At 45.8% G+C, this 12,646-nt stretch overlaps 1 protein-coding gene across 3 annotated transcripts; it reads right to left on the reverse strand.

The window, feature by feature from the left end:
- Positions 1-1,560: 1,560 nt before the first annotated feature.
- Positions 1,561-4,752, reverse strand: GZMH (granzyme H). Of its 3 annotated transcripts, none has more exons than XM_032179457.2 (5): positions 4,626-4,752; positions 3,328-3,475; positions 2,683-2,818; positions 2,412-2,477; positions 1,561-1,827 (listed from the first exon to the last, which is right to left on the reverse strand). In XM_032179457.2, the coding sequence occupies exons 1-5, from the start codon at positions 4,678-4,680 to the stop codon at positions 1,684-1,686; spliced, it is 549 nt and encodes a 182-aa protein (XP_032035348.1). In that variant the 5' UTR covers positions 4,681-4,752; the 3' UTR covers positions 1,561-1,683. The 3 variants fall into 3 exon arrangements, with proteins under 3 accessions (XP_032035348.1, XP_032035347.1, XP_032035349.1); XM_032179456.2 differs by having other exon boundaries at positions 2,226-2,477; XM_032179458.2 differs by lacking the exon at positions 2,412-2,477.
- Between the last annotated feature and the right edge of the window lie 7,894 nt (positions 4,753-12,646).

The raw sequence follows: 12,646 nt of genomic DNA on the forward strand, positions 1-12,646 counted from the left end.
GAATAAGTCTCACGAGATCTGATGGTTTTATAAAGGGGAGTTCCCCTGCACAAGTTCTCTTGCCTGCTGCCATGTAAGACGTGACTTTGCTTCTAATTCACCTTCCGCCATGATTGTGAGGCCTCTCCAGCCATGTGGAATTGTGAGTCAACTAAACCTCTTTCCTTTATAAATTACCCAATCTCAGGTATGCTCTTATTAGCAGTGTGAGAACAGACTAATACACTTCCACACCTCTGGACACAGACTCCACTGAGCATAGATTAAAAACTTTAGGACCTGAGAATCTCCAAGTCTCTTCTAATTCCACACACTGTCCTTCTGGAATCAAGCCAGATCATGCATGTGAGTCTGTAATGAACACTACAGGTAGAACATAGATAATTTAATTATTTTTAAAACAAGATTTCTTGTGGATTATAAATACAGATCCATTTGTGCCAAACTGACCTGCCTGGTAGAAGCAGAGGAAACAGGAGAATTGAGGTGAAATTTTTTATCATTGTAAAGTTTCCAAAAGCAGGGACAGGGCCTATTATATGCCCGGCACAAAGAGAGAGATCAGCAAGTATTCGTCTGTTGATAAATGGCATAGTGTTACTTCAGCCCAGTGGCCCTGGAGCCCTCTGGTGCACAGCTGCCATAACCCCAGATTGCCAACAGGGGGAGTATGGGTCTGAGGCCAGGCTAGGCTGAAAGATGTTGAGGCTGCTGAGTGGCTCCACAGAAGGTGATGCCTGAGCCCCTGGGGAAAGCTGCGCTGGACTGAGGGCCTCAGCCAGCCCTGCCCAGGTGGAAGGTGAGACCTGGCTCCTCTGATCAGCATTAGGTGGGCTGGCAGCCCAGGTCTGGCTGGAACAAGCAGTAGAGAAGAATTCACACAGAGCTGGGAACTCTGTTAGGGAGATGAGAGAGAGGCTGGCTTCAGAACAGGGTGAGCTAGAAGGGAAAGAAACTGGTAGCCAGGACACTTGGGTGAAAAACTCTTGGGAGCTGGGAAGGCGAGCCAGGAAGGAAGAAGGTTGACTGAGCTCAGGGCTGGGCCCAGGGCAGGGAAACGGGACCTAGGTGCAGAGGAGCATCTCAACCTCCTAAGCTGCAGGCAGACCTGGCTGTGGGAGAAGCCTGCCCCCACCGGAGGGACAAGCCCTGGAAATAGGAAACTGGGTACTCATGGCATGGCCCCTGGCCTTCTGGGTCCCTGGAGTTATTTCCTTTCCACTGCCCTGCTCCATTCTCTGCTACATTGTTAGGGGAGCAGGTGGTTGGTTTAGAGACGATAAGAAATTCCTAACGTCCAGAGAGGTTTATTTTTTTTGTGAGGGTAGAGGGGTGAAGATTTTTTGTTTATAATGGAGTTTAAACCAGCTCTAACAGAGGGTTCAATATCAAAGACATGTGATTGAGAAATTAGTGAAAAAACTGTACAGCATGGGGTTTAGGGAGGAAGGAGGGCTAGGGGAGAAAGGAAGAAGCGAAAGCCAGAACTGACAGCAGACGGCTGCCTGGAGCAGTGTTGTTGCATATTGAAGATAGTTCAGTGAATAAATAAGACTTCGGTCATATTTACGCTAGAGATCCATTTATTACAGTCCTGCAACCCCGACCGCCCACCCCTTGGGGATTCTTGCCTCTGTCCCAGAGATGGTCAGACCCAGAGGAAGGTTAGTCTCATGACTGCTGTTAGAGGCGCTTCATTGTTCTCTTTATCCAGGGCAGGAAGTGTGAGACCTTGATGTAGACTCCTGGAGGTGTCGCTTTTGGATTTCCTTTGGAGAAAATACCTTGGGCCACGTCCTTACACACGAGGGGCCCCCCGGAGTCCCCCTGTAAACAGAGAGAGGAAAGACTGAGCTAGTCTTCCCTGGGATGGGTGGTCTCTGTTATGGATTTTGTGTGACATCAATGCCAGGCAGACCTTGTCACCTCCCTCAGTCCTGGGTCTCCAGCGTGGCCCTGGCTGTGCTTTCTGCCTCTCCCCAGACCAAGCTTTTCTTTGCACTTCTCACGGACACTTTGGTGATAAGTGACCGTGGGATGACAGATCCTTCCCCTCCAGCGACCCCAATCCACCCAAGGAGTGGACTAAAGACTAGATTCCAGGGTGACACAGGCTGCCCAAGCTCTGGGCTGAAAGCATAAGGATCTGGCCACTGTCATACCCCAGAACTCCCTCAAGTTCCTCTCTCCCTGTGGTCTTTCTGGGTAGAGGCTGGAAACCCAACCTTGAAGCCGGTCTGTGTCTTCTTTGGATCCCCCACACAAATCTCAGTGGCTCTGTTGTAACTGAAGAGACGTTCACACTCCTGGTCCTTCTGCACTGTCAGCGACACTTCCTGCAGTGTGGTTGCTAAAGTGCTCTTTGAGACATAACCCCAGCCAGCCACACTGCACACCTGCCCTGGCTTCACCTGGGCCTTGCTGCTAGGTAGCCTGAGAGGCTGCACAGCTGTGGTCCACTTGGCCTTTCTCTTCAGCTGGTGGGGAAGAAGCAAGAAAGTCTAGGTCAGGCAATGGCCTTCTGGGCCCTGACACAGTGATGGGGCTGCACAATCTTCCCTCTCCTCTAAGGCACAGGAACTGGCCAAGAGGTCAGGATGGAAAGGAGGAAAGGGCTGGCATCACAGTGGGCGTGGAACCAACTGGACCAAGAAGAGCAAGAGTGGCAGGAGTGTGCCTCACCTGCAGTAGCATGATGTCGTTGAAGAAGTTCTTAGGATTATAGGCTGGGTGGCGGATGGCTCTTTTCACAGGGATAAACTGCTGGGTCTGCTCCTGTTCCTTGATATTGTGGGCCCCCAAGGTGACATTTATGGAGCTGCACAGAGAGCAGAGTGAGGATGGGGGTGGAGTCATAGGGGATACAGCCCAGGAGCAGTGAAGAGCAGATGACAGCTGGGGCAGGGTAGGGCTGCAGCTGAGGGGAAGTTGAGGGGACAGGAGAGCTCCAGGGCTGAGTGACTGTGTCCTCTACTTCACAAAGACATGAAGAGTAGGGCTTCTGGGGGCTCTCTCTTGCCTTCAGGAAATACCATGAAATTGCTCGAGTTTGCATTTTGATCCTTAATACATGGATTCAACCTTTACCACTGCTTTACTGGGCCAGTGTGTGAAACCATGCCACTTGCTCTGACCTCTGACCCTCTGACCCTGTCCTATTTCTCAGCCTTTCATCATCTTAGTCCTATTCCCAGGTGGCTGCCCCGATGAGCTTTCACGGGCTTGTGTTACCAGGCACTCTGGAAGCTCCCCTGGGCTGCAGTCCTCAGGAGAAAACAAGGGTCCCTGTAGGGGGGACTCAGGAGGTGAGCTGGTGCTGCTCCTTACCTTCCCAGGCAGTGAGCAGCTGTCAGCACAAAGTCCTTTCTCACTAGGATGCCGCCACACCTCTTCCGACTCTTCTCATCCAGAAACTGAACAAAGGCCATGTAGGGGCGGGAGTGGGGCTTGGCCTCATGGCCCCCGATGATCTCCTCTGAAAAGAAAGGCTGGAAGATAAAGTAGCTGGGGATGGCTGCAGTCAGGAGAGAAGGCTTAGGACGACAGTGATTAAGGGTGAAGTCTTTTGTGTGCTGCAGACAGTGAGGGAGGGTCGTCCTGGGCTCTGCAGGCAGCACTCCTTGCAGGCAGAGTAAGCTTTTCTGAACTTTAAGTCTCAGAACTTTCTCTCAGAAAGAATGGACAGTGCTTGACTTCTGCATCCTACTGCAGAAACACACATGGAGGAAGAAAGATCTATTTTCACAATGGTAGAGCCCCAGAGGATCCTGGACAGGACTTCCCAGGCTCCTCCTTTTTGGTGAGTCTCTCTGATCCCTCTGAGCCTCTGCTGTCCTCCGGATTGGTACCATTTTCTAATGATCTCCCCATGAGCTTCTGGAGTTGGATTTTCTAAAATTCTCATGTGCCAGGGCCGAACACATTCTAGGTTCTCAGTAAGTGTTGTTTGGTGCATAAATGAATAGCCTCCAATTAGCCTTTGGCTGAGGTTTAGTGGGGGTAGTGCTGGTGGGATTCAGGACCTCAGGGATGTTAGAGGGGGTTATCACCAGGTCAGTGGAGTAGCCGAGGGCCTGCAAAGGCAGAAGGAAGTGGAGAAATCAACTAAAAATGAGTCGCAAAGCCTAGGTGGAGCCAAGGTAACGGGAGAGCTATGGACACAGTCATCTTGCCACCTCTGAGATCAGTTGCACCATGGGCTTCTCTCCTGGCAGGGGTGATTGGGTGGGAGCACTGAATAATTTAAGTGATTCTTAAGCTGGGTCCAGTGACAACTCCTATGACTGCAACTTGGTGTCTGAGCTCCTCTTTCCTGGGTTGGAGTGTAGAGTAATAATTACTTATCTTTTTTAGCTTCACATCCCCTACCAAATGCCTTTCTAAGAACAATCCACACTCCAGGTCATAAAGGAGAGGTCTAGGGAGAGGCTAACACCTATTAAACCTTTTAGGGAACATCTTTCATTTTTCGATCTTTGCTGAGTCTCTATCTAGTCTCAGATTTATAAGTCTGGGTATGGAATGGGAGGTGGGCTCAGATTGAGGAAAATTCCTGACCAGTGCTCATGGGTACACGGTATCTTGTAAGATGGGTTCAGGCCTCTGGAATAGGGATAGTCACTTACCTGTCCCAGCCCCAGGGGTCCGAAGAAAGGCCAACAGGAGCAGGAATGGCTGCATTTTCTCAGGAAGGCTGCCCAGGTCAGAGCTGTTGGTGTTGACTCCTTCCAGAAACAAATGCTGGAGGGGGATGAAGGAGGGATGGGTACAGTAACCTCAGAGACCTCCTAGACTTGTCCCCTTCTGGTTTTGATGGGTGTCATTATAGAAGGTGGTTTATTAAAATTCTCTGGTTTGGTTTAAGTTGACATGGCACTGTCACATTTACATCCCTGCTGCTGGGTAACAAGGTGAAAGCAAGAATAAAGAACAAGGAGGTGGAGCTGTTGAAGCTGTGGCTGCAGCTAGCAGAAAGGCTGGTACCACAGAAGCTCCTCAGTGACTGAGAACCAAGAATGTCTCCTTTTCTCAGTTCTTGGCTCTTTTTCTACTCGGATAAAATCATGAATAATTATTTAGCAAGCCAGATCCAGGGATATGAGAGACATGGCTCTTGCCCTTGAAGAGTTGATGGTTAGCAAGAGTAGACTGAAAATCTGTGGTTAGAGCACAAGATGGTAAGGGCCATGGTGGGGAAATCTGCTTGTTGGTGTGAGACGAAGGCTGGACTTGCCTTAGCAGTATGCAGAGTTGCACACACCCAACAAATACTCCAAATGGCAACCCATTCCTATCTTAACACTATCTCGGATTCATATTTTTGGAATATTTAGAATCCCTTCTTTAAATATAAATATTCTGTGACAAAGATAACTTTTTTTATTCCACAGTTCTGCACAAGAGTTCTGGACTTGATATTTATTGAACCAAAATGAGTCATCATTGGGTCCATTGAAGTGTAGTGGACTGATTGCTTTATGCTTTAGTTATTTAGCCCTCCTTAAGCTGAGGTGGGGACTGTTCCACTCCATCTATGGTGCTTATGAATGAGGAGGGGATTTCCCTTGAGAAATGCTAGTTGTTGTTGCCAGCTGATGGAAAAATGGATGCTGATTATCCTGATAATAACTGTCCACTAAGGCCAGGCGTGGTGGCTCATGCCTGTAATCCCATCACTTTGGGAGGCTGAGACGGGTGGATCACAAGGTCAGGAGATCGAGACCATCCTGGCTAACATGGTGAAACCCCGTCTCTACTAAAAATACAAAAAATTAGCCAGGCGTGGTGGCGGGCGCCTGTAGTCCCAGCTACTTGGGAGGTGGAGGCAGGAGAATGGCGTGAACCCAGGTGGAGCTTGCAGTGAGCTGAGATCGTGCCACTGCACTCCAGCCTGGGCGACAGAGCAAGACTCCATCTCAAAAACAAACAAACAAACAAACAAACAAGCAAAAAACTGTCCACTAAGTATTGTCTCAGTTTCCAGAGAGCCATGTCTCTGATGTCCCTTGGCTCACAGTCATAGGCTGTCCATAAACAAAAATGTGCATATATACATATGTTTGTATATTTATGTATATGTATATATATAAATATATATGTATAGTTAAGTACGAACATGTAAAGGATAAAATTAAAATTACTGAGAATTCTACCACAAGAGATCATTATTAATGCTTAAGCATGTTTCCTTCTACTATTTTTCTAGGTATTTATAAGGTGCTATTCCTGCTATTACTTTAACAGAACTGGGATAGGACTTTAGTTATAGCCTTTTTTGTGATGAATTTTCCAGGTGTTCTTTGAGCTTCTTGTATTTGGATGTCTAGGTATCTAGCAAGGCCAGGGGAGTTCTCGTCAATTATTTCCTCAAATAAGGTTTTCAAGCTTTTAGATTTCTCTTCTTCCTCAGGAACACCAATTATTCTTAGGTTTGGCTGTTTGACATAAACCCACATTTCTTGGAGGCTTTGTTCATTTTTTAAAAATTATTTTTTCTTTGTCTTTGTTTGACTGGGTTAATTTGAAAGCATTGTCTTTGAGCTCTGAAGTTTTTTCTTCTGCTTGTTCTAGTTTATTGTTGAAACTTTCCAGTACATTTTGTATTTCTCTAAGCATGGCTTTCATTTCCAGAAGTTGTGATTATTTTTTCTTTATGATATCTATTTCTCTGGAGAATTTTTCACCCATATCCTATGTATATGTATATATATATATTTTTAATTTTTAAAGTTGTTTTTCACCTTTCTCTGGTATCTCCTTGAGTAGCTTAATAATTTTCTGGATTGTTTATCTGGCAATTCAGAGATTTCTTCTTGGTTTGGATCCATTGCTGAGGAGCTAGTGTAATCTTTTGGAGGTGATATAGAACTCTGTTTTGTCATATTACCAGAATTATCTTTCTGGTTCCTTATCATTTGGGTAGACTATTTCAGTGGAAAGGTCTGGAACTCAAGGCCTGCTGTTCAGATTCTGTTATCCCATGGGGTGATCCTTTGATGTGGTGCTCTCCCCCTTCCTCTAGGGGTGGGACTTTCTGACCACTGGACTGCATTGGCTGGTACTGCTTTTCCGGGTCTAGCTTCCCAGTGGCGCTACCAGGTTCCAGCTGGTGCTGGGGAATGTCTGCAATGAGTCCTGTGATGTGATCTGTCTTCAGGTCTCCCAGCCATGGATACCATTACCTGCTCTGGTGGAGGTGGAAGGAGAGTGAAGTAGACTCTGTGGGAGTCCTTGGTTGTAGATATGTGTAGTGTGCTGGGTTTCTTGAATGCTGGTTATGCTAGCAGTGAAGTTTTCATGTGGACACACTCAAGACCTCTGTTTAGCCAGGATGTTGCAGGCATTGGAATTAGGTGTTATCTTCTCCTTCCTGGGTTCAGGGCTATTCTGTCATGAGTTGCTGTAATGGCCTGTGTTGTTTTGTCTCCAGCCAAGAGGTGGTGCTTTCAAGAGAGCACCAGCTGCGTTGGTAGTAGAGGGATCTAGGTTTGCCCTAAGTTGGCCAGGGTAAGTATTTTGGTTTCTCAGATGATGGGTGGGGCCTTGAAGCTCCCAAGAGTTTCTATCTTTTGTGTTTGGTTACCAGGGTGAGTAAAGAAATACCATCATGTTGGGCAGGGTTAGGTGGTTCTGGGCTCAGAGTCTCCTTGGGTGGGGTTTGCTGTGGCCACCGTGGGGGATGTGGGGGTGGTTCTTAGGCCAATGGGGTTATTTTCCAGAGGGGATCTTGGCTACCTCTGCTGTGTCATACAATTCACCAGGGAAGTGGGGGAAAGCTGGTAGTGAGAGGCCTCACCCAGCTCCCACACAGTTGGTGAGGCCAGTCTCACTCCCAAAGTGCCCCACTCAGATCTTGCCCAAGGCTGTGAGCTTTCCCACTGAGAAAGCAAGCATGGCTTTCAGATATCACCCCTCCCCATCTGCCCACTCCAACGGGAGTGGCTTCTTTGCTTCTGAGTTTGTGTGCGCATATTGCCAAAGCTCCCACTCATCCCACAGACTCCACTGAAGAAAATTTGTGTCCAGTTGAAACACTACCAATTTCAGTTGGATGCTTCCTTCACCTGGTGACCCCTCCCCAATTCCACTGGCTGCCTTCCCTGAGAGATCCTGTGAGATATAGTCAGGAATGGCTTCCCTGGGCTCAAGCTGAAGACTGGAAGTGCCTTGCAGTCTTCTGATACTGACATTTCTACTTTTATATTTTGTGTGACTGCCTACTTCGTTTCAGTTCAAGGCGAGGTTAAATTCTCCCTTGATCTGGATTTTCAGATACCCCAGTGGGGATGTGTGTTCAGAGGCAGGATTTTTCCCTCTCACACTTTGGGAACTTACAGTTTTTCGCCTGTTTTGCAAAATTTGCAGCAGTGTCCCACTTCTTTCAAAGGGTGTGTGAATTCCTTTGGCTTTCCTGGTTTGTTCCTGTGGTGGTTCTTGGAGCAAAAGATCACAGTGTGAATCTTCACATACTGTTGTGTCCATCTAAGTGGGAGTTGCATGTGGGTTTAAAGAAACCTGACTCATGAAGGACTTCCCATTTTTTGTACTGCCATGATCATCAGTGCATTATTACTGTCTCACACTGTTTCTTCATAGTGTCTCTCATCCTTCAGATCTCACCTTTTACTGGTATTATTATGGATCCTAGTAATTTATTTAAAAAACAGCAAAAGCTTAAACTCTCTTCCTTTGAGTCTCATGGGGTTGGAGTGGAGTTGTTGGTTTGGATCCTTGCCCAGGTAGCTTTCAGATCCAGCCCTCATCTTCCTGCTGCTCTTCTCTGTGACACAGTCTACATCACACAGATTTCTCTGTCTGACAGCTCTGTCTTCTTGGACCAAGCCAATAGGTGGTGCTGAAGAATGAGGGTCTTTTTCCTTCCCACTCTTTCTTCTTAGCTTGTGGACTGTTTCAGGATGACTCATCTGCTCTCCTCCTGGCTCCAGCTCTCACCTGGCAGGCTAGATATGGTTTCATATTCTGCCAGGTGATCAGGGTCCTGGCAACACTGCTTGCTCCCTCCATGCCTCCAGCTAGGTGTGGTAGTGGCTTCCTGCTATTGCTAATCTCTCGGTTGATTCATTTTACCCTCTTTGGCTTCTGTCATGTAATCTGTTCCCTGGAATAAACTCCTTTTGTTTGCAAATATTTGGAGTGGTTTCTGTTTTCTTGGACCCTGACTAAGACACTCTGGGGTATTGTATTAATTTCTTAGCTCTGTTATAACAAAGTATTACAAACTGGTGGCAGCAGACAACAGAAATTTATTCTTTCACTGTTCTGGAGGCCAGAAGCCTGAAATCAAGGTGTCAGCAGAGTTGGTTCTTTCTGGAAGTGTCTGGCAAAGTCTGTCGCATGCTTCTCCTAGCTTCTAGGGGTATCAGCAATCCTTGCCACTGCCTTGGCTTATAGATACAATCTCTGTATCTGTTGTTGGGTGATCTTCCCTGTGTGTCTGTGTCCACATTTACCTGTTTTAAAGTGATGCCAGTCATTTGATTAGGGTCCCTCTTAATCAAGTATGAACTTATTTTAACTTAGTTACATCTGCAAAATCCTACTTCCAAATGGTGTCACATTCATAGTTGGTGGGTGAACATAAACTTTGGGGGGGACACTATTCAACCCAATACAGCTGGATTTTAGTTTGAGTCTTTTGTTCAAAAAACAGGCCGAGACAAGGATTTAGTTAGAGGTAATTAATTTTTTTTTCTGAGATAATTCCAAGAGACTGGAGCAAGGAAGTAGGAAGAACGAAACAGGGAAAATAAGGAGAGCTAACCATGAGTGCATTAGTGAGCTACCTATTGCTGTGGGCATCTGGAGCTGAATCCTGCTGGGGACTCTTTGAGAATCCATAAAGAATGGATGTCAGCATTGTCTTTCCAAAATTCAGGAGGCTGGGTCATTTGCCTGATAATTCCCATTCCCAGGTGGTTGAATGTTGTCTCTAGGAGCATTAATTCTTTCTCACTTGAGGGCTAAGACTGCTCTCGGACAGAGCAATTTTTATAGCTCCAGAGAACATCCTGAGAGAAAAGCTCAGAGGTGCTTGGGTGCCTGGGCACTTGAGGGGCAGCCCAAGGCACAGTGAGCCAAAGTGATGTGATGCAAGGAAAATAACATCTATTTCCAGGGCTATTGATGACCATCCTTATTATCCAGGTCTGGCCTGTGTCTCATGGAGGAGGTGAACTCTCTTTAATCAGTTTACTAAGGTTTCTTCTTTTCGCTTGTCACTGCTTCAGTCTTCTGAAGAGGCAAGGTCCCTCCCATGGGGCTCCTGCCACTCTCATTCACTCTTTCAAGTGTGGCCGCTCTCTTCTGCATCTTCACCTCCTCTGATGATGGAAGAAGACTTGACTCATTGGCTCTGAAGGAAAGTTAAAAACAAGTTTTGTTTTATGTTTCTTTTCTATTTCTTTTTTAAATTTACAGGTTCTATTATTGACAGTACTTATTATGTGTTTGTTGTGTTAGTGATGTTTCCACACTCATCTGATTCGGAATTTGTACAGCCACCTTGGCTTTAGTGGTTTTGTTTCTGGTCCACTCACCTAGTGGCTGGCTAATGGAAAAAACATCCTGAGGTAACCGGTCTGGGGCCCCAGGAGCTGTGTGTGATGTGCTAGATGATACTGGTTAAGCTGGCTCACTCCACATGCTGAGTATAGGTGCCAGGGAGAGATTATGTATATAGTTTGTCATTTGGGGTCAGATCAGGGGGTCTAATGGCAGTCAGGGCTGGGTCATGGGGTCAGAAGAACACAGATGTGCAAAACATGTGAGCTGGGATACATTTTCTCTAATATTTTGAGGAGAGCTGGTGCCTGTAAGCTAGGGGATATCAGAGCTTATCACATTTCTAACTGGCCTGCCTAACTATACAATCAATAAGCAACGAAGATAAAATAATGGCCAAAAAATCTGTGACTTGATTATGTTAAAGTTGATTGAAATGAAACACAGTGACAAGTGCAAGAAAAAAACTTAAAATATACCTTAGAAAGAGTACATGGCTAGTTTGCTGAATAAATGAGAAAATACTCTATATCATAACAACAACTAGAATTTACTGAGTTCTTATGTTTTTAAGTACTTTATGTTCTTCCTATCATAGAATTATCCCAGAAATTATGTAAGGTAGGTATTGATACTATCTCTATTTTTACATGAAAAAGTTGTGATCAAGAGAAGTTAAGTAACTTGCTCAATCTCACACTGTGAGGAGGGAGTAGCCAGGTTTGAGCATCATAGCTTGATTCCAGAGCATCTGATATTAACAACTACACCACTAAATTCCACGGAATCTGGACAAAAAGAGGGTCAAAGATTTTTCTACAGCTCTTATGGGGTCCTTTTCTGTGGGAGACTCACAGATACTGGAGATGAGATTCCTTGGCTCTGGTGGAGGACACAAAAACACTAGTGATTAGATAAGGATGGTGAAGGCCATGCTTAGAGGAATGGAAGGAATGGTGTGGAGAAATGCAGAAGAAGGTGTGCTTCAGCACTAAAGATTTTAGTCGTTTAAAACAATAACAATATTTACCTTTCCCACAAGCCTGCAATTTGGATCAGGGTTGGTGTCGATAGCTTGTCACTGCTCCCCTCCATGTCAGCAGGGGCAACTTGAAGCCTGGAGGCTGGAATCATTTGAAGGTTCACTCACTCACAGGTTCAGCAGTAGATGCTGGGAGCTTCATATCTTCTCCATGACGGCCTCCCTGTGTTGCTTCACTGCATGGGATGGTTTCTCACCACTTGGTGGCTGGGTTTCCCAGAGTGATCATCCTTCCAAAAAGTGAGCCAGGCAGAAGCTGTGTCCTTTTTGTTACCTAGAAGTTGAAGTCATATGGTATCCATTCTACAACATTCCACTGTTTGGAGCAGTGTAAAGCCCCCACCCAGATTTAAAAGAAAGGGACATAGACTTTGCCTCTCAGTGAGAGGAGTGTTGAAGTCATGTGAGGAGAGCTGGTGGAATGGTAGATGTGCAGTAGCAGTCATTACAGAAAGTACAATATGCCACATTGCTTTAGGTGCATGAAGGATTTGTTAGAGAAGAGTTGAAGCTACTATGATTGGTATAAGCCTTGGGCATAGCTTTTGGATAGACTGACGTCTGCTTTATCTAAACTTTGTGTACTACGAATGGAAGGAGGGTTTGTTTTCCAGAAAGACAATCTCTTTAGTGAATTACTAATTCCATGTGAAGTAAAAACTGACGCCAAGGAGCCAAATAGTATCCTCACATTTGTGTCTAGGACACATTTCTGATATCCTTGTACAATAGTCTTCCTTTATCTGCAGTTTCAATTTCTGCAGTTTTGGTTACCCATGGTCAACAGTGCTCTGAAAACAGTAAGATATTTTAAGAGAGAAACCAGATTTACATAAGGTTTATTAGAATATATTGTTATAATTGTTCTAGTTTTTTTTATTCTACTTTAAGTTCTGGGATACATATGCTGAACATGCAGGTTTGTTGCACAGGTATACATGTGCTGTGGTGGTTTGCTGCACCTATCAACTCATCATCTAGGTTTTAAGCCCTGCACATATTAAGTGTTTGTCCTAATGTTCTCTCTCCCCTTGCCCCCCACCCCCCTGATAGGTCCCAGTGTGTAATGTTCCCCTCCTTGTG

Source organism: Hylobates moloch, unplaced genomic scaffold (assembly GCF_009828535.3).
Source record: "Hylobates moloch isolate HMO894 unplaced genomic scaffold, HMol_V3 SCAFFOLD_16, whole genome shotgun sequence".
In the NCBI taxonomy this organism is placed as follows: Eukaryota; Metazoa; Chordata; class Mammalia; order Primates; family Hylobatidae; genus Hylobates; species Hylobates moloch.

What these genes read in the sequence shown, in the direction of transcription:
- GZMH (XM_032179456.2), bottom strand. Translation starts at nt 4,680, where the DNA reads ATGCAGCCATTCCTGCTCCTGTTGGCCTTTCTTCGGACCCCTGGGGCT. An exon ending in GACCCCTGGGGCTGGGACAG is followed by an intron (nt 3,476 to 4,625) that starts GTAAGTGACTAT and finishes CTTTCTTTTCAG; the next exon opens with AGGAGATCATCGGGGGCCAT. An exon ending in AGACACAGACCGGCTTCAAG is followed by an intron (nt 1,828 to 2,225) that starts GTTGGGTTTCCA and finishes CTCTGTTTACAG; the next exon opens with GGGGACTCCGGGGGGCCCCT.